Below are 24,052 nucleotides of genomic sequence, written 5' to 3' on the forward strand. Positions count from 1 at the left end.
TATTAAATGTAATCATGTCATAAGTGTTACACGGTCACCTCTCCTGCCGGAGCTCCAGTGGGCACTGCAACATCTTCTGCGTCATCTTTGGAGCCAGCACTACTTCCAGCTCCTATTAGATGGTCGATAGTAGGGAATTTTAAATAAAAAAAGAAATCTAAAAAAGACAAATCTATTTTCTGCCAGCAATATAAAACAACCTACTAGAGATAGCCATAAATAAATGCTTTTATCTGATGCAGAAGCCTTATTGACTTCTAGGAAGGAAATTTCAATTAAATGCATAAAAAATAAACATTTTGGGCAAGTAAAAAATTCTCTAAAATTAAATTTTTTTTAAAAGTCAAGCAACACATCCCTATTTCCTACCAGCAATATCAAGGAAACTATTAAAGATGACCAAAAATGGATGCCTTTATTTTATTCAGTAGCAAAAAATACTCAATTTTGTTAATTTTTGAATTTTTTTTCTGTCGGTCAAATTAGCTTTGGAAGCATTTTTGCGACCTAATAAAGTTTTATTTAACAGTCCCAGACCCCTACAAAAATTGAGCATGTTAAGAACACACAGCAGGCTGGGAAAAATAGTTTTTGGGGTTGGGTTTCAGCATATATTTTTAAATATGGTATCCCAAAAATGCCATGTCTGCTGTCAGGGTCAATATTGAAATTTCTTATATTTTTCAAAGTAATAATTATTTTTGAAATAATTATTATTATTTCAAAATAATTGAAATAATATTATTATTATTATTATTATTATTATTATTATTATTATTATTATTATTATTATTATTATTATTATTATGTTATTATTATTTATGAAGAAGAATCTTAATTTTTAAAGTAAGCTATTATACAGTGCATTTTCATGTTTTGAAATATGATTTATATATATTTAAAGAGTGTCATTACAAATAAGTGTCAAATTGATTTATTGTTTAAGTAATAAGCTTTCAAAAACCCCATCTTTTTCTTCTCAAAGGTGGGTTTGTGGCAAGGTACACCTACCCCCCAAAATCTCAAAAACCATTAGACATAACGGGCTGAAATTTTTCTGCTTTTTTTCTGGTAAGATACTTAATAGAAAAATGCATTTAGAGTACTAAAAATCCAAAGAAAAAAATTGACTGCCGGTATCTATTCCGAGTCCCCGCCTCCCGGTTCTCCCTCTGAGTCCCCGCCTCCCAGAACCCCTTCCGAGCGCTCTGCCAGCCCTCCAGAAAGTTCTGCCCGCCCCTTGCGCCGAAGTCGTCATGACACTTACTGAATCAGCAGTGGTCTTCTTTCTCCATGACTCCATTGGTATCACAGTTTGGTTTGTCGTGACCAAACTGCTGTAGAGTGTTTAAACTCTACAGAAGTGGTGCCCAAAGTCGGTCCTCGAGGCCCGGCATCCTGCATGTTTTAGTTCTGTCCATGGTGGTAGAAACAACCTACCACCAGGGCTGTGCCGCTGCAACCTGCAGCACAGTTCTCTCAACCTTAAAGAAAAACCTCGCAAACAATAGTGTCTCTGCAAAAAGTTCAGAAATCTCCCCATTAAACTGAGCCACAAGCCTTCTTACAATAGTCAAATGCATGATGCTTTGTGTTGTGGCATTCATCCAACAATTGAAAAACAAGTTGGAAAATTTACAAAAGTACATGGCTGGGTGAAGATTGACATCCATGTGGACGAAATCATCCGTGTCATTCTGATCTCCATCAGATTTTTTTTCTTCTGAAGACGATTCCTCTGATGAAGAAAACTGATAGACTTCTCCAAAATGTGCCCACATACATTTGTGCTTCCAGAATGAACTTCCTCATCCTTAGAGGAAGCATCCAGCTCTTATATATATATATATATTTTTTTTTTTTCTCCTTGTGCTGCTATTGCTGCCTACACAGATGAACCAGGCCTGTTAAAAACAACCAATCAGAGCCAGGAGGAGGATCTTAGTGCTGTCAGTAATCCTTGTGCTGATAAATGTGCTAATGGCAGAGAAACAACTCACCTTTACAGATAAACTGTCTGTACGACATTATTGGTTGCTATGCTAACTTAGCCTTAGCTTTCACAACAGGCTCTGCTAACATGGAGAAGCTGTATCATAGCAGACAGCCACTATGGGGGCAGTGGAGGTAAGCAGCACGCACATGGAGGTGAATGACAGCGCTTGGATACGTCATATCTGATTTCAACAACAGTATTGTAGACAATGACTGATGTTGATCAAATGAATGGCTGTAACAGAACTGCTAAACTTCCAAAGGCCTTGTGATGCGTTATAAATATTCCATAAGCATCACAGTGTAATAAATACAATATATTGTCATTTTCTATAATTTCGCTTTAGAAAAGCTCAAAATCGTTTAACCTCCCCAGATCACTTGACGCACCGTTTAGCTTCAATCGTGAGCTTCTCGGTCCATAAAGCCTTCTTGTAATAGATTATGTCAACCACTAGATGTCGCCAGAGTCCTTCCATGTGTGCTTGATGCATTTAAACGACTATCAAGCCCGTAGGTATTTTTTAAGTTGAAATGTGTTTTGTTTACGGGTTAGTTGATGACATTTCTGTGGGTTTGTTAATGTGTTGAGGGAAAATAAATTTTGGCTGAAATGGGATCTGTTTTTATTATTATTATTATTATTATTATTATTATTATTATTATTATTATTATTATTATTGTTATTATTTGTTTATTGTTGGTTTGGTTTGTTGTTGTTTTCTTTTTTTATGCATTCGACCATTTCTACCAGCGAGTAAACAAACTGAGAGGTCAGAAACTTTTGCGCTTCAGAAGCGTCTCCTCTTCATGCTGAACCTCAGTCTGTACTTGCGTGTAAAAAAAATCTTATCAGATCAGATGAGGTTGGGATTGGGAGACTTTGCGATAAGTCTGGACTCTGTGCGGACTTGCACTTTGGTTCTGCGGGATTGCAGACATGCCTCTGCTGATAAGACATGTGCTTTCAGTTTAAAGCTCAGAGCGGATAAGTTCGGTTTTGGAATAAGAATTACTTTCTTCGTCACGATATTTAAGAGTGTGTTTTTGTTTGTTTGTTTGTTTTCCCTTCTTTCTTTTTTTTCTTTTTGCTACAGATTAGATTACATGTTGACGCGATGACTCCCGACTTGTTTACTCCTCTGAGTCCTGTCTGTGTCACCTCTGGCGGTCCGCCGGCTGCAGCCGCGGCTCCGTGGAGCTCTGTGACATGAAGATTGTTTAGGAAGCCCTGCATTTGAGCCACCATGTGGGCGTGTTTCTCTCAGGCCCAGCAGTCTCTCCGCTCTTGTGTGGAGTTCAGAGCGAGGAAAACGCATTTCTTCTGCTGCGACCGCAGAGCGCAAAAGGTGGGAGCTCTCCGACTCTGACGCGCACATAATCATCTCCCACCCCGGGGCTCCAGGCGCTTCACTTCAATAACAAGAGGGAGATTTACGAAAAGGAAAAAGGAAAAAAAAGAAAGAAAAAGAAGAACTCATCATCATCATCATCTAGCCATGGACGCATCTCGGTTCGCTGCGGTACATCTGGGCCTGCTCCTCGTTTTGTTTGGGAATGTACCGTGTTTCCAGTCTGCTGCTATCATCTCCCCCTCTGCGCCGAAGAGGAACAGGGAAGCCAGGACCTCTCATCCGCACGGACAAAGGTCACCCAGGCTCTTCAGAGACATCATCGCCTCCTCGCACCCCGCAGCAGGACACCACAAAGACGGAGAGGTCCCAAAGGACGCCGTGGTGCCGCACGAGTACATGCTCTCCATATACAGGACGTATTCGGCGGCCGAGAAACTCGGACTAAACGCGAGCTTCTTCCGCTCCTCAAAGTCTGCCAACACCATAACGAGTTTTGTGGACAAAGGAACAGGTTGGGTTTTTCTCTCTCTTTTTTTTCCCGTGTCTGCTCTGATATACCGTCTTCTTGGAACGGGTTAGAGTAGGGTCAAGATCTTTTTACGCACACTCTAGATGAAGCAAAAACAAAACAAACAAAAAAATTATACGGACGCATTTTACGCGCTCAAAATCTAATCAAATGTTTTTGAATTTTTAGACAATGCACAAGAGCTTCAGATTTTTTTCGGTTCATGTGAAAACAGGCGATTATTTGCCACTTCTTGTCTCCTTTCTTTCAGACGATCAGCTCTGATTTAAATCCTCGTCCTCTGACTCTGTGAAAACCACAAGTTTTTGCAGAGAGAGGAACCGAACCGGTTGGATTCAGAGCGTCTGCGCAGCCCACCGATCTGATAGTATAATCACTGAACATGCTAGAAACCAAAGAATGGGGGGCTGGGGGGACTTCTGCAAAGTATTAAATCACCGGCTTTAGCTCTTCAGATTTTACGCACGGTGTAAAGCAAACAAAAGCACATTTACGCGCTCAGATAGTGTGAAATCTTGATATATTTTTCATGAATTATGCTAAGGCTGCACTTTTTTTAATTTCTCAACTTTTTTTGAAAGAGAACAGAGTTTAATTGGTTTTAAATGAACACTACAGTGAACTAATAATGGACTCTCTCTCTCTCTCTAAACGAGCGCAGTAAGTCACTGTCAGCCTAGAATCTAACATGTGGAAAGGTTCATGTCTCCCTCGTCGCTTCCTTCAATTTTCCTCCTCTAACAAACCTTCAAACGGAGCCCAGCCCCCTCACCCCACACCGCAGCCATCACTTATTAAAACGTCCAATCTGTTGCCATTATGGTGCCCAGTAGAAGGCCAGCTTGTGCCAACAAAGGGGGTCCTGAGGGGCCCAGGGCTGGGGCGGAGGGGGGCATGGGGCCGCAGAACGGGTCGGTGTGAGCAGCAGGTGTTTGAGTCAGTTATACATGTGTAACCAAGTGATAGGAGCAGCCTGCGAGAGCAAACACAGTCCGATCAACACAAACGCGCACGTACGCGCGCGCGCACACACAGACACACACAAACACTTTGCAAGGACAGGAGTTAATCTTTGAGGGAGAAATAAAAAGTAAGTCTTTGGCAGTCCCGGTGCGCCGCAGGCTGCAAAACATCCCAACATCTTGATGCTACATGTGAGAGTGAATACTTTTATATATAAAAAAATGAATTTTGATTTGTTTCGACACTGTATTGACTATGTTTTGTGCAGTCCAGACAGTTTAGAGATTTTGATGCCGCTTCCGACAGAGCTGTTCCAACTGAAGGATTTCCAACTGGGTGCCAGAACTGAAAACCTTGGCGTTGCACACTTTCATTTTAAGTCTCTGTGTGTATATGTGAGGAGGTGGCCCACGAATGAAGGCTAAATCAATAAATGTATTTATCGTGGGGGCCCCCTTTCGCCCCCCATTAGCTACGCAGCTGATTTTAAACTTGATTTGCGCGTAAAAAAGATCTGATGGACGTTGTTGGTTTCTGGCAGTGGGACTTGGTTTGATTTATTTTTTAGGAGGAGTTGGGGGTGTGTGCTGGTTAAGGAGAGGATTTGGGGGGTTGGAGGGTTGGACGTGTCAGGCTCTCTCTTGTGATTTTGATGTGATGTGTCAGTGGCTCTGACCCCGAGCTGGACCCTTCTGAGGGGCAGCTTGGCATCGGAACGGCTGACTGCAGTGTTTGAACTCGGTGATCTAATTGAGTGTTCATGTCATAACATATCAAACACTGTCTATTCTCCCGTAATGACCCGGCCCGGCCACGGTGGGCAGATCCCCGAGAAAAGAGAAGAAAATGAAAAAGAGAAGAAGAAAGAAAGAAAGAAAAAGGGGAAAATTAGAGCGCTTCCTCCTCTGTGAAGTGGTTTGGATTTTTTTTTTCTCCCTTCTTGTTTTACTGCGGAACCTCCCTTTGCGAGCACCACTTTAATTACGGAAACTTAAGTTTTGCAGCTCGAGCGCCTTTGGTTGCTTTTTGGTGTTGCTCTCAGCCCCCTCACCCGCTTCCCCACCACCACCACCTCTCTCAAACCTCCCTCTAACCCTCCACTAAGCGTTGCGCTGCATTCTAACCTGCAGCATGAACCTGGGCTGAGCTGGGACACGGTTTGAAATCGCAGCAGTGTCACATTTTGGAGGAAAACAACCTGTGCGCCTTTTGCGCGTCATTTTACGCACGCAGGAGCAGATTTTTATTTATTTATTTATTTATTTATTTATTTTTTAAACTGAGAAATCCATGTCTCCGTTTGCTTTAGAAAAAAAAATTATAAGTGGTAACTCATATATTAAATCGATAAATCTGAGTAAGAGAGGGAACACTTTCTAATAATCGATCATTTAAAAGTCTGAGAGGGGGAAAAAAAAGGCAGCTCTTGAGATTTAACCAACAAGATTTAGCTGAAGGATACAGCAGGATGCTTCAAGTGACCAAGCAAATAAAGCAAAAAAAAAAAAAAAAAAAAAGGTTTTAAAAATCAAACAAGACTGACAACTTAAATAACGCAATCACTCACTCAGTCGATCACTGAGTCGTTCCGCGCTGGCGCACTCGTTTTCAGCGGAATGTTGTCGTTGGCAAGCCGGAATGAAATGGAAGAGGGGAAGTGTTTTAATGAGGAGGATGGGAGCTGAGAACTGTTAATTATTTGGCAAACTTGTATTCGATTTGTTTGAGTGCTTATAAAAGTACCAAAAAAAAAAGTAACGCGAACCAGACGGAGGGAGAGAAGGAAAAAAAAGTTACTGAAAGGAGGCAGAAGGTTTCAATCTTCTTTTTACTGTCTGACTCGGCGGGCTTCACGGGACGGAATCTGACAGCCAGATTTATTTGGAAAAACTCTCTTTAAAGGTGCTCTCACAAACGATGTGACGTGGATGTCGCGACGTAGAAACATGTCAGTTTAAGTTAAGACAACGTTCAAATAAACAAATAGAGACAACCTGTCATTTAGAGGGGAGAAAAACAGACAAATTAAGACGAATTCGACTAAATAAATCACACTCTGCAGATGAACGTTTCGGGAGAAAATTGGCGGAAATGTTAAAATAAAAGGGATGATTTCTCTAATACGGTTTTTCTTCTGGGGAAAACCGAAAACAATGTTTTGTTCGAAATGTTATGCTCGAACTGTTTCCTGTTTGTGCTAAATGCTTCTCAGTCTCTCTCTCTGGTTTACATCCCATTCTCATTGGTTCGCTTTGATGAAACATGTTCAGGCCTCTGGGGAGGAGAATAATGTAATAATTGTGCATTGTTGAGCTGAGTATGCAGTTGGTAGCTTTTGCTACGTCGTGCCTAACAGGACCACACGAAACCCCTTTTCCTAAAATCTGTGTCTTAAAAAATATATTTTTCTTTTTTAATTTACAACTTTTTAAAAATGGTATTCCCCTTTTGGATATTCTGGTTGCTGTTTATATGCCAAATGTTTCTAGGACAGGGTTTTAAAAAATTGTTTTATTTCTTCTCCGCTACAAAGGTCGACATTATTAATCGACCTGTCAGCGCGTAAAACTTAATCACACACTGGTTAATGAAGGTGTTAGAAATAAATAAATAGGTGTAACAAATTGAGAGGGGAAAAAGTTGCTGGATTCGATTTCAATCCGTGTTTATGAGTAGAAATAATGGAAGTCTAACATCTAAAAGACAACTTAATCAAAAAATCTTATTCGAATAATTGGTCATTTCCAAATCAATTTTTTGTTGTTTTGTTTTGTCAGAGCCTTTTCTGTTACTCAGGTCTAAAATGTCTGCGATTAATATCAACAATAATAAAACCTGTAAATCTGTTACATTGTAACATAACTAAGATGGTTCATTTGCTGTCAGCATGACTTTAGCATTAGCTTTGTTGCTAGTTAACAAGTTAGTTTTTGCCAACAAGTAGGCAAAGATTAAATATTGCTCAATCTTTGCCTCAATCTATGCAAATATTAAATATTGCTTAAGATGTAATAAATTCAGTCATATTACAATCCATGCAAACATCTCAGCTGAACACTTCAGAGAACGAGAGCTGTGCACAAATTTTTAGCAAAAAATAAATGACGAAAGAAATAAAATAAAGAAATGGTTGTTACCAACAGCAATGTTAGCGCTGCTAAAATGTAGCTAATATTGAGCCTATCATTTACAAATTAATATGCTTAATTTCATTTCAATATTTTTGTATTGCCTGTTTGATACTATCTGAAGCTTCTTTTTTTTTTACAGAGCAACACGATAGCAAATCAGATTTTAACGCTGAACTGGTTCATGACAAATCAGACAAATTGCAATCTTTAAGTTTCAATCTTGATAAAACCATTAAAATCATATCCGCCTCACAGTCACCTGACAGATTACAGCAGCGGACTGAACCAACATGCTCAGTTAAATTCCGGTAAAGTTTGTGATTAAAATAAAATGGTAAATACTGCTGGATGTTAACCATTATTAAGCATCACGTTTACAAGCTACACTATAAGATTTTTTAAAATAATTTCATTGACAAATATTTCACTTTTCTTTTGTGTGATTTAGTAACATGTTGGGCGTTAGTACTAGCAACGTTTTAACTACATCTCTTTTTTTCTCAATAACAAATATGAATCTTTCTGTAGTTTTATTCTTACCGTCATTTATAACACAGCCCTGCCGGACGGGTCACTGTGAGCGGTTTTCTAGAGCAACATGTTCCCCATAAAATCAGGAGCAAAAAAATATTTATTTAAGGGGCTTTAATATTTTTAACATGTGCCACCTGGAATTAAAAAGATCGATTGTTTTTCATCGCTAATAATATTTTTTTGCAGTTTCCACAAATTCTGATTTCTAACGCAACTCTTCATCCAGACACGCTGTTTTTTGTTTTTTTTTTTTATTAAAAGTGGCACGCCATTAAAAATAAATAAATAAATAATAATAATAATAATAATCAGATGTATCGGCGTGTGGTGTTTTTTCTTAAAAAAAAAAAAAAAAACCAGGAGCAACCTGACAAATGCGCAAGATTTATGCGATAAAGTCATTCCTTTCTTTCATCTTTTTTTCCCCCTTTTTCCACGAAGGAAAAATGTTAAGGCAGCACTACGAGGCGTTAACGGGCATCTTAATTACATCATTATCGGATAAATTTATTATGAGGGCGGATGTGGATTAGAAATTAGACGGGGACATTAATCATACTTCTGTAGCGGCCATCCGTTGGGGTTTCGCCTTTCTTCTCCGAACAGCTTGTCAGCTGCAGTTTGTGTGAGGCGGGCTCATGGTGGACGTTTGACAAACAAGAAAGAGAGAGAGAGAGAGAGAGAGAGAGAGAGAGAGAGAGAGAGAGAGAGAGAGAGAGAGAGAGAGAGAGAGAGAGAAGGCCTCTGTGGGAGAATGTGACCCCCCCTAACACAAACACATACACACACACCACCTCTCTCTGAACACTGTACACTCTAAGTGAATCTGACTGCAATTATTTTCTTCTTTTCTCCTTGCAGACAATCTTTTGCACTCTCCTCTGAGAAGACAGAAGTATCTGTTTGATGTCTCAACCCTGTCAGAGAAAGAGGAGCTGGTCGGAGCCGAATTAAGGATATTTAGGAAAGCTTTGGGGGCCCCTCAGGCGGCGGGGCCCTTCCACCTCCAGCTCTACCCGTGCCGCTCCGACAAGCCGCTGGACTCCAGGTCTCTGGACGCCGCGGACTCCGCAGAGACCGGCGGCTGGGAGGTTCTGGACGTGTGGAACGCGTTTCAGATGCAGCGCCAGCACAGGAGCCAGCTCTGCTTCCAGCTCCGGGCCGTGCACGGCAAGTCCGACGCCGAGGTGGACTTGAGGCGGCTGGGCCTGGACAGGAGCGGCCGCGGGCAGCAGGAGAAGGCCATCCTGGTGGCCTACACCCGCTCCAGGAAGAGGGAGAACCTGTTCAACGAGATGAAGGAGAAGATCAAGTCGCGGCGGTCGGCCGAGGAGAAGCCGGCGAGGGCCGAGGGGCTGGGCGAGGGCCCCCCGCGGCGGCGGAGGAGGACGGCGCCGAACAACCGGCACGGGAAGCGGCACGGGAAGAAGTCCAAGTACAGGTGCAGCAAAAAGGCCCTGCACGTGAACTTCAAGGAGCTGGGCTGGGACGACTGGATCATCGCCCCGCTGGGCTACGAGGCCTACCACTGCGAGGGCGTGTGCGACTTCCCGCTGCGCTCGCACCTGGAGCCCACCAACCACGCCATCATCCAGACCCTCATGAACTCCATGGACCCCAACAGCACCCCGCCCAGCTGCTGCGTGCCCACCAAGCTCAGCCCCATCAGCATCTTGTTCACGGACTCAGGCAACAACGTGGTGTACAAGCAGTACGAGGAGATGGTGGTGGAGCAGTGCGGCTGCAGGTAGCGGCGTGTTGGTGTGATAAATAAAGCAACGGAGGAAAAACAAAAAGACAGATTTTGTTCAAGCCGAAGTGCTGCCGGCTCCGTGGACGTGAACAGATCAGCTCCTCACAGGGTCCGGAGTGTTTTAATCCAAATGACGGGATGCGCTCACAGGAAGCCCCCCTCCACCTCCACCCTACTTCAGTTTTATTTATTCAAACTGATTAACACTAAAAGCGTCCAGCACATTTATTCTCATCCACACAGAGACCTTAAAAAAGCCGTGTCAGGCGGAATGTCCAGGAGGTTTTGGCGCAAAGTAGCGAATAGACACAGTGCGCGCTCTGCATGGCTGCGGACCAGAAAGGAGCCTGTTTATCTGGGAGCGCCGCGCTTGATCGGAACGTTTTGGGGTCGTTCTTCCACCCCCTACACACACATACACACACACTCCCTAACTGGAGACATTAAGGCTCGGGACAGAGCATGCTTTCACCAAATAAATGAATAAATGAAAATAAAAGAGAGAGAAAAAAGAAATCAGTGAACACATGAGGTGAATGTCTAATGTACCAAACACAGAAACGTGGATCTGTATGTGAGGAGATAAAGATGGTGGTGGTGATGCCTTCAAGAGATTTTCTTTTTTCTTTTTTTTTTTTTTGCCTTAAAAGGACCCAGATTAGATCTGTGCCTCTCATGGGACCTGATGCATGGAAATCGATTTTTTTATTTTATTTTATTTTTATTTTTAATATTTTTGAAAAGCACACATAACTGGGGCGGATTTTTTTTTTTCGCTTAAAAGTCTGCATCTTTACGCAATGCACTTCCACGACTTCCTGCGCCATGCACGGACAAGTGGTTCAGCGAGAGAGAGAGGAGAGAAAAGAAAAATAAAAGACTCGCCAATCGAGACTATATTTAAATGCACATTAGCTTTGAATGCACTGCTGTTCATTATTTTTTTTCCTGTCTTTGTCTCTGAGCTGTAAATATTTTGTACAGTCGAAAGAAAAAACAAACTTTACAAAGTGCTGCGAATGAAGAGACGCTCGAAAGGCGTTTCTTTGTAAATGTAAAAAAAAACTGCACTCAAATCGGTAAAAAACAAAATGTCTATTCTATAATTATTTTATTATTTGTGATGTACAAAGTTCCATGATAATCATATATTTCTTACGTCGTAAAAAAAAAGAGTAATTTAAGGTGTCTTCGATATTTTTGCAGAGGGTGGAAAGTACTATTATTAATATCTATCTACCTCAATATTGCATATAGGATCTGAGTTTGAGGTGCATTCAGTTAAAGTGTAAAGAGCTTTTACAATGATATATATATGAGATCATTTATATAACATATATTACTGGATACTACTCCACACCATTACTGTACAAATAAAATTCCAAACAAAGTCTGGAATTTCTGGTGAGTTCTGCCTTTTTGTGTTTATTTCACTCGGTTGATGTTCGGAAATTTGGACATTTAATGAATGTCTTAAAAAAACGTGTTCACATTTTGTCACAATGCGACCACACACTTCATTGTTTTTTTGGGGTTTTTTGGGTGGGTGGTTATGAGACAGACCGACACAAAGCAAAGCCGCAAATGAAATTAGTGCGTGTTTTCTCGCATATTTCACAAATGATAAAACTGAAAAGTTTGGCATCGAGCCCCAGATGAGTCGGTACCCACGTAGAATGACTTTTGCAGCCGGAAGTTGTTTGGGATATGTTTCGCCCGGCTTCATAACATCTAAGGCCCATTGTTTTCTGAAAGCTCCTCGGTTAGTTTGGATGCAGATTCTTCATGGGATTTCGGTTTGCATCGATGTTGGGGGGATTATAAATAGTGGCAGGGGTTTATGTTAATTGTTAGAGAAAGGGCGGGAGGTGGGGGCCACGAGCACAGTCTAACAACAACATAATTTATCTGTAAATTGTGCATTGAACAAGTTTTCTATCGCTTTCATGCGTGTGAAGTTAACAGCTAAATCTCACTTTTTCCTTAAGATGTTTTTGCGCTTGAATGAGGTGGATTTGATCGAAATAGATGCATTTTGCAAAACTGCAATGGAAACACTTGTTTCGCACCCGGGTGTAACTAGAGGTGCGCGATTCTGGGAGTTTTGGCATCGATCCAATACCAAGTAAATGCAGGGCCAGTACCGCTTTAACAATATGGCGATACGTGACAAGAAAATACTTTAGAGGGCTGACAAACCACAATGCAACAAAATAAACACTCCACAACAAATAAACAGTTTTAAACTTATTCTGTTTTTCAAGTTGAACAATACAAGAAAGTAATACAAAGAATAAGGAATGCATTCCCTTCAGTGCACTTCTGGCTTTAAACAAAATAAAATCAATAAGTGAAAATTAAATTAAGAAAGAAAACGTGCTTCCCTGTTTGGCTGACGCCGCTGAGCCACATGACCGTAGAGGGTGGGGCAGCGCTGCTCCGTCCTGTGTGACGGCACCGCGCTGCTCAGACCAGCACAGAGGACACTTTGATGAATCAGTCTGTGCAGGCTTGAGAGAGAAAGAGCTTGAGTATCGATCTTTTTACATGAGTATCATTCAATACCAATACCAGCATTGGTATCAACATTATTGATATTAGGATCGATCCCCCCACCTCTAGTTACTACTGTCGAAAACCAGGAAGAAGACAAAAGGAAGTAGTAGGAGGATGATGTTAGGTTGTTTTTTTTCCCCCCTCCGGACAATGTGCACATGACTCCACCAAACCTCTCACAGCATTTCACAGCTCATATAAAAAAGTTGTGTGTCGTTGAAATGTGTTGAATCCATAACTCTTCTGTAAAATGGCAGACTACAATTTACCCAAAACGCTGCATAAGTAGCCGCTCCCAAGTATAAAGGCACTTGTCTCCTCTAATGGCTGATAGAAGATGAAATAATTATGATTATATGTCATGTAACTGTTTACTTCCGTTGCTGTCAGGGTGCGATTTATGCAAGAGTCACGTGAATATTTTGATGTAAATCTTTCCACTGTAGTTCTGGTTGATATTTAGGGTCTTCCTCCTTCTGAAAGCTAAACCTCTTGCTCTGGTCTCAGGTTTTTATGAAGCAGCAAACAGGTTTTCTTCCAGGAATCCTCTGTATTTAGCTCCCTCTATCTTCCCATCAAACTAGACCATCTTCCCTTTAGACGCTGGAGAAAAACTATCCCCACAGAACCATACGGCCATGACCATGTTCCACGTTAGGGATGGTGTTTTCACATGACGTGGAGTACTATTTTCAACCGTTTGAAATGTTAACAGCCCATAAATAAAACAAATAAACAAAAAAGCCCTCTGGTTTCAGATGCTGGTTAAGCTGCATATTATCAGTGATAAGAATGGTAGATAAGTACTAGGCAGTACTGGAGACTCAGTCTGAAACTAATGTATGGGACTGATAACTGCTTATCGTAGCCATTTAATGTGCTGATAACATTGAAAGCGGGTGCTATTCTTGCTATGTTTGCATGCAGGACAAACATGTTTAAGCTCTTCATCTTCTTCCACATGTTCTCCTTCATGCACATATTTGCTGTGTCGGCTTAGACGGTGCAAAAATGAACTGCTTTTAAACTCCACAACTTTCTGTTTGCCGCGTTCCTTCCTGATGGCGCACTGATCCAGATTTGGATTTGGAAGATGTTAAATTCAAATTCTAATGGAACGTGTTAAAGTTTGTGATCCTGTAATGTGGCAAAACACGTGGAAAAGTTCAAAGGGTTGTGAATACTTTTGCAAGCCACCGAGACAAACTAGCAGATTGATTCCTGAAAGAGAACGATCAGCTTGGAGAGTCAATTCTCACTGGAACACTAAGTTATTTAATTTTTATGTAGTTTCTAGTGCAAATCTCTTAGTACTCTTGTGATGAGGCAGAACTAAAGGTGACCCTTTATTTGACAGGGTGTGCATAAGACTGACATGACACTGTCATAAATATGTCTTAACACGCGTCATGAACATGAAAAAGTCTTCATGGATGTTTATGACTGTTGTCATTTGATAAATAATGACACTTTTAATACAAAGTTGCTTTAAAAGTTGCATTAAAAGTCCATTTAAAGTACCATTTTTACATTAAAGTGTCATTATTGCACAGTTCCACCAGGTGTTTGCTAATTGCTGCTGACTAGTCTGCAGGAGCTGAGTGGAGTGTTGTGGTGGAGGGTTGAGCTGTGAGACGGAAGCTACTCCTCAGAGGCGGCGCTAGGTTCAACTGCAAGATTTGCAGTCGAATGGTTGCCATGGAGATTAAAAGATTTCTCAAACAAGCATGAAAGAATCAAAGCAACACTCCAAGTATGTTTTTTTTATGAAGAAATAAAATGTTTTCATTTCCATTACATAAAAAATATATTTTGCTATAAGGAAAACAGTCTGCCAGTGGATCAAGTACCTTATATCTATATTCAAGCTCCTATTTCTTGCGGAAGAGTTACTTTTTCAAGTTAGTTTTGTCTTATTTATTATTATTATTTACGCTATACCAGTGTTTTCGCAGCGCTCCTGAAAAGATCCACATTGCGTCTGCCCTGGGATCAGACTCATCCTGTTGTTACCCCTTAGCAAACACGCTCTCATCATAGCCCAACAAATGCAATTACGTAGCGCCTGGATGTTTCAGGGACCGCGGCCGCGGAAACCGCATCAACATATGGTGTCCATCGAACCCGGGGAGGAAATCCACAGGACTGACTGTCACCGATATGGCACCGAGCGCAGGAACCCTGACTCTTTCCCAATGAATCCAACCCGGCTGGGTCAAGTTTACTTAACACTTTAATGCTTCCCAATCTGGAGATGAAAACAACACAAAACTGGGGGGTTGTGAGGGGAAGGGGTGTTTGGGGTTGGGAGTGGGGTGGAGGGGGGAATCTCCTCATAAAAGCAGCGACCTTGGCCTGGAAGCAATTAGGAAATTGCTTTGATATGTTATATGCTGTCCAGACTCTTGTACAGTATCATGTCACTGCTCACGTGTTTGTTAGAGGAGGCGGAGGATGCTCAGTGCACTCTTTAGTAATCCGTTCATATAGCAACCCTCACCTTCCAACAGATTCCTGTCAGAGTCGGAGGAACGGAGGAATCCTCAGGCGGCTCTTCATTATTCACCAATGCGGCGATGTCACATTAGCAGGTTTCCAAGCAAGCGGCAAACGAGTGGAGTAAACCTTTGCTTTAAGATTTATTTTTATTTGACAAGCTCGCCGCTCTGCTGGGCACTGGCCTGGAGGTGAGGCTGCGTGTTAAGGGAACAGTTAAATGGTGATGAAAGGGAAAGGAATGCTTTGTTTACCAGCTTCAATCCCTCACTCTTAAGTCGAATGTTCCTATAAAGTTCTTCATCGCAGCTCCCTTATTGTCCCTCCGTACACACTGAGACAGTCAGGGAGGGAGAGAGGAGGCGAAAAAAAGTGTTGTGTTTATTTGAAACGCGGCCCTAATATATATTAGTCCAGAGTTAACCAAAACTGGCAAGGAGAGGGGTCCTTTTCATCAGGAACAGGGAGAAATGTGGGGAATGTATAACACAAATAGTCTTGACACCCCACATCTGTGTGTGGAGGCTGCTCTTCAGAGGAACTGTAGAAGCTGCTCCAGAGCGTGGATCTGCGGAGCGGTGGAAAAGTATTTGCCCCTTTCCAGATTTCTTTGTTTTTGCTTCTGTCACCCCAAAATGTTTTAGATTATCAAACTAAATTATACACCAGACAAAAGACAGATTGAGACTATGTAGAATTCAGTTTTGAAGTCATTATTTTTATTTAGTGTGGGGAAGGTGGACGCTGTCCAAAGCAGCCCGGTCATAAAAGTAACAAATTATTGTGAGTTACCACATTGTTAAAGGAGTGGCATTATGTAAAATTGACTTTTTTGAGCTTTACATCATGTTATAATGTTATTCCTTCATAGAAAACATATTTGCATGGTTGCTTTGATTCTTTCATGCATGTTTGAGAAATCCTTTTGTCTCCAATGGCAACCATTCAGCTGTGGAAAACGCCTGACAGGACCGAGCAACGCCTTTGAGGACGAAACTCCTCCTCTGAGCTGCAGCTTTCGAGCTTCCCTCTCAGAAAGCAGCCCTGCCACTCCCCCTCTCCGCTCCTTCAGACTAGCCAGCAGCAATTAGCAAACACCTGGTGGAACTGCACATTAACTGAGCTCATTAAATGAACTACTTCTTAGTGAAATGCTGGTAAAAAAATTTTTTTTTTAATTTTCAAAAGGTTAATAGAGCAGCAATGCTGTGACGACTTCCTAAAGATGGAGTTTCGGAACAGCAGCACAAAGGCCCAATATCAAGAAATTAAATTACAGGGTCAAATTATTTTAAGTCATATTTGATATGTATATATTATGTGTAGCATTTTTATAACAGTTAAAGGTAACATATTTACTTTTTAGTGCTCTAAATTGTCACCACATGCCTGGAAAGTACATAATACTGTCCAGTTATTTTTGACTAGCCACACCCAAAGGAAGAAACTACTTAAACAGAATCTGTCTGATAAAGTGATGCAAGATGTAACACCACATCATGTTGCGACATAAAGGAATTTTAGCACAAGATGAGAAACATCCAGACTGGTAAGAATTAAAAAAACAAAACAAAAAAACCCCAAAGTCGTCTCTAAGGCTTTGGGACTCCAGTGAACCACACTGGGGACCCGTCATGCACAAATAGAGAAAATAGGGAACATTGGTCAAACTTCCCAGGAGTGACTTGCCCACCAAAAACACTTGAAAAAAAAAACAAGCCATGATTCATGCGGTGGCTCGTAAAGGAACCTGCTAGAACATCTGAAGCACTCTCAGTAAAGGTCAATGTTCATGATTCAACAATTAGAAAGAAGTCTGGCCAACTTCGCGGGGAAGTTCCAATGGCAAAGCCGCAGCTGGCCAAGAAGAACTCAAAGGTACATTTTACGTTTGTCCAAAATATTAAAAAAAGCCCCTCTTGATGAATCTCAATATTTTTTGGGGAAAATACTTTATTTACTGGTGAGACAAAGTGGGAACGTTCAGGATGACGTGAGTAAATCTGGCGTAAAACTAACAGCATTTCTGAGAAACAACGTCATGCAGGCAGTCATACACGGTGGAGGTAGTGTGGTGGTCTGGGACTCCATTTCTGCTTCGGCATCCTCAAGGGAAATGTGTTTGTGGCGTCAAGCTGACGATCTTCCAAAATTGCATGAGGATCATAATCCAAAGCAGTCCAAGAAGAGCAATTCTGAATACTTAAAAGAAGAACAAAATGGATATTTTGAACTGGCCTTGTCAAAGTTTGAGTTTAAATCTGAGGGCGGAGATGTGGAGTGAGTGTATACTGGGAGTGAGTGTTAGGAACCATTTGAACTCGACAGAGTTAAAAAATACAAATGTTGCAGTTATTGCAAAGGCGTTTGTTGTCAGATCCATTTATGAGAGTTAGAAGGTTTATATCCTACAGTCTGTTTCATAACTGCACTTTGTCTTTACTGAAGATTTGGTATTAACGTGTGCTGGATGATCTGGAACATGTAAGTGGGACAAAAAAGAAACAAAAACCACCCAAAAACAACAAACTAAAAAAGTTTGTAACAGAGCACATTCTGTCTTTTTCGCAACACTGTAGGTGCTGATCAGTAGCAGAATTGTTCTCACCAGTTAGGAAAGGCATAAGCATGGAGTTCTGTGCAATAAAAATCTGTCAGATGGGCATGAAAGCCCCACTCTGAGGGGGCTTTGAAGTAACTTTACTGACTTATTGTTTCTGTGTCATTTCCTTACCACTTAGAGCTTCTCTGTTTTCTTCCATTTACCACCGTCGTGGTTTGCCGATCCGATGGTTTCCTTTATAATAAAGCCTGACAGCTCTCTTTTGGCCAAAACTGGATTTAAAAAAAACAAACAAACAAAAAAAAAAACAACCCTCCAACAAAATACTTGTTGCGATCATTTGCATGCCACTTTCTTCGCTCGAGAGGCGTCTCCCCGGCCTCACTAGTGTGGGTGTGGGTGTGCGTGTGTGGTGTGTGTGTGTCTGGGTGAACAGAAGGACGGTGGCGTACACAGATGGGCAGCTGAACAGTGCCGGAGCGAAGCAAATGCATGAGGTGACCCCTTCTGCTGCCTTTCATTCAACCACTGGTTTCAACACAAAAGGCAGGGTTGGCCACCAAAAAAACACTTTAGATACACTTTGCTTGTGATTTATTTATGTGTGCTTCCTTGTAGCCATTCAAGAAATCAAAAAGAGTCTTTTCCTTGGAGTGTTCAAGAATCACCTGCTGAGCGAAGAACCAAAACTAGGATGCTAGATAAACCTCGTGTGGCGTAGCAGTAAACCTAGACGTTCTCCTCTGTCAGGGCATCTGCCCATCTTTTTTTTTTTTCTTCTCTCCTCTGTGGTGCAACAGACAACCACACCTCCCTTCTGTCGGGGCAACAGGAAGAGCGCTCCTCCACTTCACCACAGATAACCTGCTAATTGCATTAAACTCGTTCCCCACCGGGGCTTTTGAAACGTGAGGACGAAGGCAGCTTGCAGCGATTGTGGTCAAAGCCGTCCTTTGCTTTACGTCTTTTGCGGCGGAGAAGCAATTTATGTTCTGTTGGGGGGGGCGAGGGGGTGGGAGGGGAAACCTACAGATGTGTCATTAAGCATATTTAGACGCTCAGAAAAGGGGCAGCAGCTGAGGTTGATAGATCTGCTTTAAAATACCTGTGCAGAGAAGCCCGTTTTTGTTCTGTTTATTTTCCGAAGGAATGTCTGCGGTTGCCCTTTCACCCCCCCACTCATTCGTTTGCTACCCCTGGTCTGTGTTAAGAGATGGTGACCCGGGTCCTCAACATCTCAGATCAACAAGCGCACTGTTGAATTCTCCAGCAAATCTCAGTCAAAAGGAACATTGACTTCTTGTATGCTCAAAGTCCATTGTTTTTGTTCTCTCTCTCTCTCTTTTTTCTGTGAGGCGGTGAGAGTGTCGGCGTTGGTGCAAGGGTCCAAATGGGCTCAAGTTAAAAGTAAATTTGCTCAGTTAACTCTGACAATGGTTAGGTTTGAGAGCTAGTTGAGGACATGACCTCACTGCCAATTTAGATCAGCGCGGGGATGGTTGCTGAGCAGCCGAGGCTACACAATGGCAGTCAGTGGTCTGGACGACTGGACCTAAAATATGGAGAGGGAAAAAAAAAAAAAAAAAAAGAAGCTTTCACATCCAATACCGGAGTGGAGGAGAGCAAATTAAATGGAAAAAGAAGGCCAGAAATACACAGCAAGGGGTTTAAAATAAGAGAAAAAAATAGTGTCAGTAACCCGAATCAGTGCTTTCTACTACCACGTTTTGAAATTACCACACATTCTTAATTAGAAGTAGGTCTGGACTTTGACTAGGCCATTGCAATACATAGACCTGCTTTTGCGTACACCATTCCATTCTTCTCTGGTTTATAGTTGTCCTTATAGAAAGTGAATCTTGGCACCAGTCTTATGCAACCTCTAGCAGGTTTAAGGATTGTTATGTCCAGCTCCATCCATGAACTCTGATGCGTATTCGCGTCCCGCATCTCTAGCGCGTGATGGTGCCACTACCATGTCTCACCATGGTGTGTCAAAGGGGCAGTATTGTGCAAAATCAACTTTTTTAAAAATGTACTTCATGTTGTAATGTTATTCCCTCAGCAAAAACATACCTGAAGTGTTGCTTTGATTCTTTCATGCATGTTTGAAAATAATCTCCCGTAGCAAACATTCAGATGTGCAAAACGCCTGGGTGAACATCCAGTAGCACCGCCTTCGAAGGACGAAGCTCCTCAACCGATCAGTAATTTCCAAGGCTTTGGCCTCACAGAGTGTGACTCTCACACTCAGCTCCTTCAGACTAGCCAGCAGCAGTCAGCGAACACCTGGTGGAACTGCTCATCAGCACAGCTCATTATACGAGCTACTTCTCAGTGCAAAGCTGGTAAAAGCCTGAGGGGTTTTTAGGCTTTTACCAGGCATGAGGGGCCTGGTAAAAGGCCTGAAAGTACCTTTGGTACTTCAGGTTTATCAGATTTTTGTATGAAAAAAAAAGGAAAATGGTTTATTCTTTTTCTTGTGCTTGAAAATGTATGCTCTAATTTGTGTCGACCTATCTCATAAAATGAAAATAAAACACATCAAAGTTTTACTTTGTAGCAAGAAAGAATGTGGATAAGTTCAACGGCCATTAATACCTTAGTAACACACTGTAAATCTCGGGTCTGTTTAATTTTTTTTTCTCTCAGTATGCATTGACTTTTTCACTCTTTCATTCAAGATTTACAATTACTTAAAAGGAAACCTGTATTGTTTTAAAAGAGTTTTAACCTGTGATTTTCTAAGTGGCACAAACAAACATAGCGGCAGGAAAAACAAGGACTCAACATTGAACGGGAGCTGATGTCAGGTTTAAGGAAGTTGGGTGGCAGGGTCCGAGAGGACTTGATGGACAACTCCCTGACTCGACAGAGGCAGAGCTTTCACTTAAAAATGGTGCCTGGCCTATCTCAAAAGGTCAAAAGCCCAGAGAACGAACACACTACATTAATCATGAGAGGCTGAGGCTTACCTGTCTAGCGTTTCAGCCGTGCCGTACAGTTAACCTCAATTACGCTTGATTACAAGGTGTGGAAGACGCGAGTTCTCGAGACGACAACATCGGGCGTCAATAATGCAACGTCGGATTAGATGTGCCCGTCTGTCAGTCGTTCAGAACTGACAGAAAAGCTTTCCGGGGAAGAATGTATAAAAAGAATGAACGAACAGGTATAAGAAAAAACAAATTTCAGGTCTACATTAAGCTTGAGGCCAAGAATCTCGACATATGGATGAACTGACATACTGTATGCATTTGAGGCACAATAGCTGAACCCTTCTGTGGTGAACCAAAAGAGAGCTGAAGGCTTCATGCTGTCCCACCACCACCCCCCAAACCCCTTTCCTGGTAATTGCCCCATTATGTGTTGGTGGTGGATGGAGCCGTTGCAGATGTTTTATGATGGGGCCATTTTCGTTTTGTCTTCCCAATGAGCGACAGATTTATGGCACAAGACAGTCTTCCATTCAGTGTTTAAAAAAAAACAAAAAAAAAACCCTCTCCACTTTCAGACACACACACATCCCCCCCCCTAACAGACACACACTGCCACAGACATGCATTCAAACCCACTGCATCATCTCTTAAACAACTGTCATATCTGTAAGTTTTTGGGGGGGGTTTTTGCGTAACTTCACCACAGTGCTGCCCCGGCTTGTTGGCAGGAGTTTAGGAGACACAGAAAAGTTGGATGAACCCACAAAACAAGGCACACTTCCAGGGCCGTTGTCAGTCGTCTCTTAAGAGTCGGTATGTGTGCGTGTGTGTGTGTGTGTGACAAGGAGGCAGCCGTGAGAAGACCCCCTCGAAGAGTCTCGGGTCTGCGGGGAAGCAGAAGACCTCAAGCGAAACCAAGTCTGACACTTTCTCACCGAATGTTATCCTACTAGAAGAAACCATCACAGAAGTGCAAAGTAAACACCAGTTAGCTTTTCAGAATTAATCTCCTTTAGCTTGGGGTGAAGTGTTTGAAGTGTTGAAGACTATCTGACTGTGTGGTTTCTTTCCACTGGCTGTTTTTGGTGTGGTTCCCCAGAGTTTCCCTTTGGAAATCAAACCTTCAGCTCAGTAGCTTTTATGCCAAGAAAAATATTGGTCGTAAATTGGTTCCTGTACAGGCGGTGTAATTACAGGCCTGCGGACTGAAAGTTTACCCCGCAACTGATGGCTGCGATTATTAAGGTTAACAATGGGAACACTTTAGCAAAGACAGCGAAAAGGTTCAGAGTCGTCAGCTTTTTTAACGACTCGTTTCTCCGGCCCAGGAAGATGGCTTGAAACAGAAGACGGTTCTTGTCTCTGTCAGGGACGGTTTATTCGTCATGCGCCGACTGTGGGAAGTTGTCAGGTACAAGTCTTTTAACAAACAAGGTCAGCAGAGGAACACTCGCTATTAATCATTTACCGAATCTGCACAAAGGGAGAGCGAGAGACAAGATAGCCCCAAGGTCCCCAAGGTTTTGGTACTGAGACACAGCGGCTCGTCGTGTTACACACCGTCCACTGTGATATTTCTAACACCTCGCTCCTATCGACCCCACCTGCCCGCTCATGATTGATCTCCTCGCTGTGAGAGTCACCTCGAACCAGACGTCCTCATTGTCCACGTGATGGATTTATCGCCGTTTGACTCGAGAGAAAATCCATGTTGTAGCTCCAAACAGCAAGTTTCAAACTGCAGCTGCTTGAGCAGCTTCAGGAAATCTGACCTGGCTTTAAAACATGCAGCAAGGATGCTGGGGCTGAACGAATGATCTATGTCCGACCAAGTCCGAGGTTAGTTCCTGTCAATTCTCTCAAATGCGGCTCCTTATTCACTACAACATAAATTCTCCTGCTCTGGCATGAGGAATGGACTGAGGTTTGTTTGACCAGATGTAACTTTATCAGGGTCTCTCTCTCTCTCTCTTTCTCTCTCTCTCTCTGTCTCTGTCTCTCTCTCTCCTTGCTTGTTCTCAAGTCCTTCACATCTCTGGGCTCAGGCACAAAAAAAGGGAGCTCTCACACAATATTTCTGTTTGCTGTAGTCTGACCTCTTTGTGAACTGCGGCAAAGTGAAAGGCACTTTCAGCTGGGGTGGAATCGGATGGCAGTAACCATATGCCTTTCAACTGATACAAAGGTGGGAGAGGGGGAGGCCACGGGTGAGCATGGGTGTGTGTTGGGTGCTGTCGGCGGGGCGGAGGGGGTAGCTGTTGCATGCTAGGGTGAAAAGGAAAGTGCCGTGCCGCATCTTTTTGTGTTTGTAAAGTGGCAGTGGTTTAGGGTCGGAGGGTCCCGGGGGAAGAGAGGGTGGGTGTTGGCTGGATGTGACGCTAAACCCAAGGCAATGTTCGGCTGATTGGCTGCCGAAGGGAAGGTGGGGGGCAGGGGGCTCTTATGGATGAGTGCAATAGGTAAACAGCATTCCGTTCTCTCTGTCTGACCTTCTCTGTATCTCTGTCTTTCTCCTGCTAACACGTCAAACCCTCCAAAGAGGCCTCGGTTCTGCCACCTGAGATGTTTTCTGTAAGAACATCTGATATCTTGTGCACTCAAAGGCAAACCAAACTTTTCAGGAAACAATGCGTCTGACCTCTGACATTTTGGTCCCCCAAAGGTGGATGATGTGATGATCTGACTGGAGGAGAATTAACAAGGATGTACACAGTTTAGAGTTCTCTTAGCAATTATTCAGAATAAGCATAAGAAATCCATAAGTGCTTCCTTTTTAGAAAAGTTGTGAGCTTTTCCAAACATATGCTTGACTTAGGCCATTCGGTTTTGTAAAATTGCACTTACCAGTGCACTGTTTGACTTTGGGGTGGATTTGTTGGGACCTTCACTAACAGGATAATTTGCAATGGTCTTCTACTTGTGAATAATCTTTCCCAGTCTAGTATGATAATTAGCTCGTATAATGAGCTCAGTGGAGGTACAGTTCCACCAGGTATTTGCTAATTGATGCTGGCTAGTCTGAAGGAGCTGAGTGGGGGAGTTGCAGGGCAGGGCGGCTCTGTGATGTGGACATTTGTAAACTGTTTCATCATCTGAGGTATAGGTCAAAGAATCAAGGCAACATTCCAGGTATGTTTTTGAAGAGGGCACAACATAATAAAGTTCAAAAAAGTAGATTTTACATAACACTGCCCCTTTAGAAATGTGGAATTTGTTTTGCCTTGGAACAAAAAGCTTT

The 24,052-nt window shown here is 42.4% G+C and overlaps 1 protein-coding gene across 1 annotated transcript; it reads left to right on the forward strand.

The window, feature by feature from the left end:
* Positions 1 to 1,883: 1,883 nt before the first annotated feature.
* gdf6a (growth differentiation factor 6a) lies at positions 1,884 to 11,758 on the forward strand. Its single transcript, XM_008431939.3, has 2 exons — positions 1,884 to 3,861; positions 9,369 to 11,758. The coding sequence occupies exons 1-2, from the start codon at positions 3,495 to 3,497 to the stop codon at positions 10,256 to 10,258; spliced, it is 1,257 nt and encodes a 418-aa protein (XP_008430161.1). The 5' UTR covers positions 1,884 to 3,494; the 3' UTR covers positions 10,259 to 11,758.
* The last annotated feature ends 12,294 nt before the right edge of the window (positions 11,759 to 24,052 follow it).

Source organism: Poecilia reticulata, chromosome 16, assembly GCF_904066995.2.
Source record: "Poecilia reticulata chromosome 16, P_reticulata-male-v2, whole genome shotgun sequence".
NCBI classification, from domain to species: domain Eukaryota; kingdom Metazoa; phylum Chordata; class Actinopteri; order Cyprinodontiformes; family Poeciliidae; genus Poecilia; species Poecilia reticulata.

Coding starts and splice junctions, on each gene's coding strand:
- gdf6a (XM_008431939.3), top strand. CDS start 3,495: ATGGACGCATCTCGGTTCGCTGCGGTACATCTGGGCCTGCTCCTCGTT. Junction 3,862..9,368: donor TTTTGTGGACAAAGGAACAG/GTTGGGTTTTTC, acceptor TTCTCCTTGCAG/ACAATCTTTTGCACTCTCCT.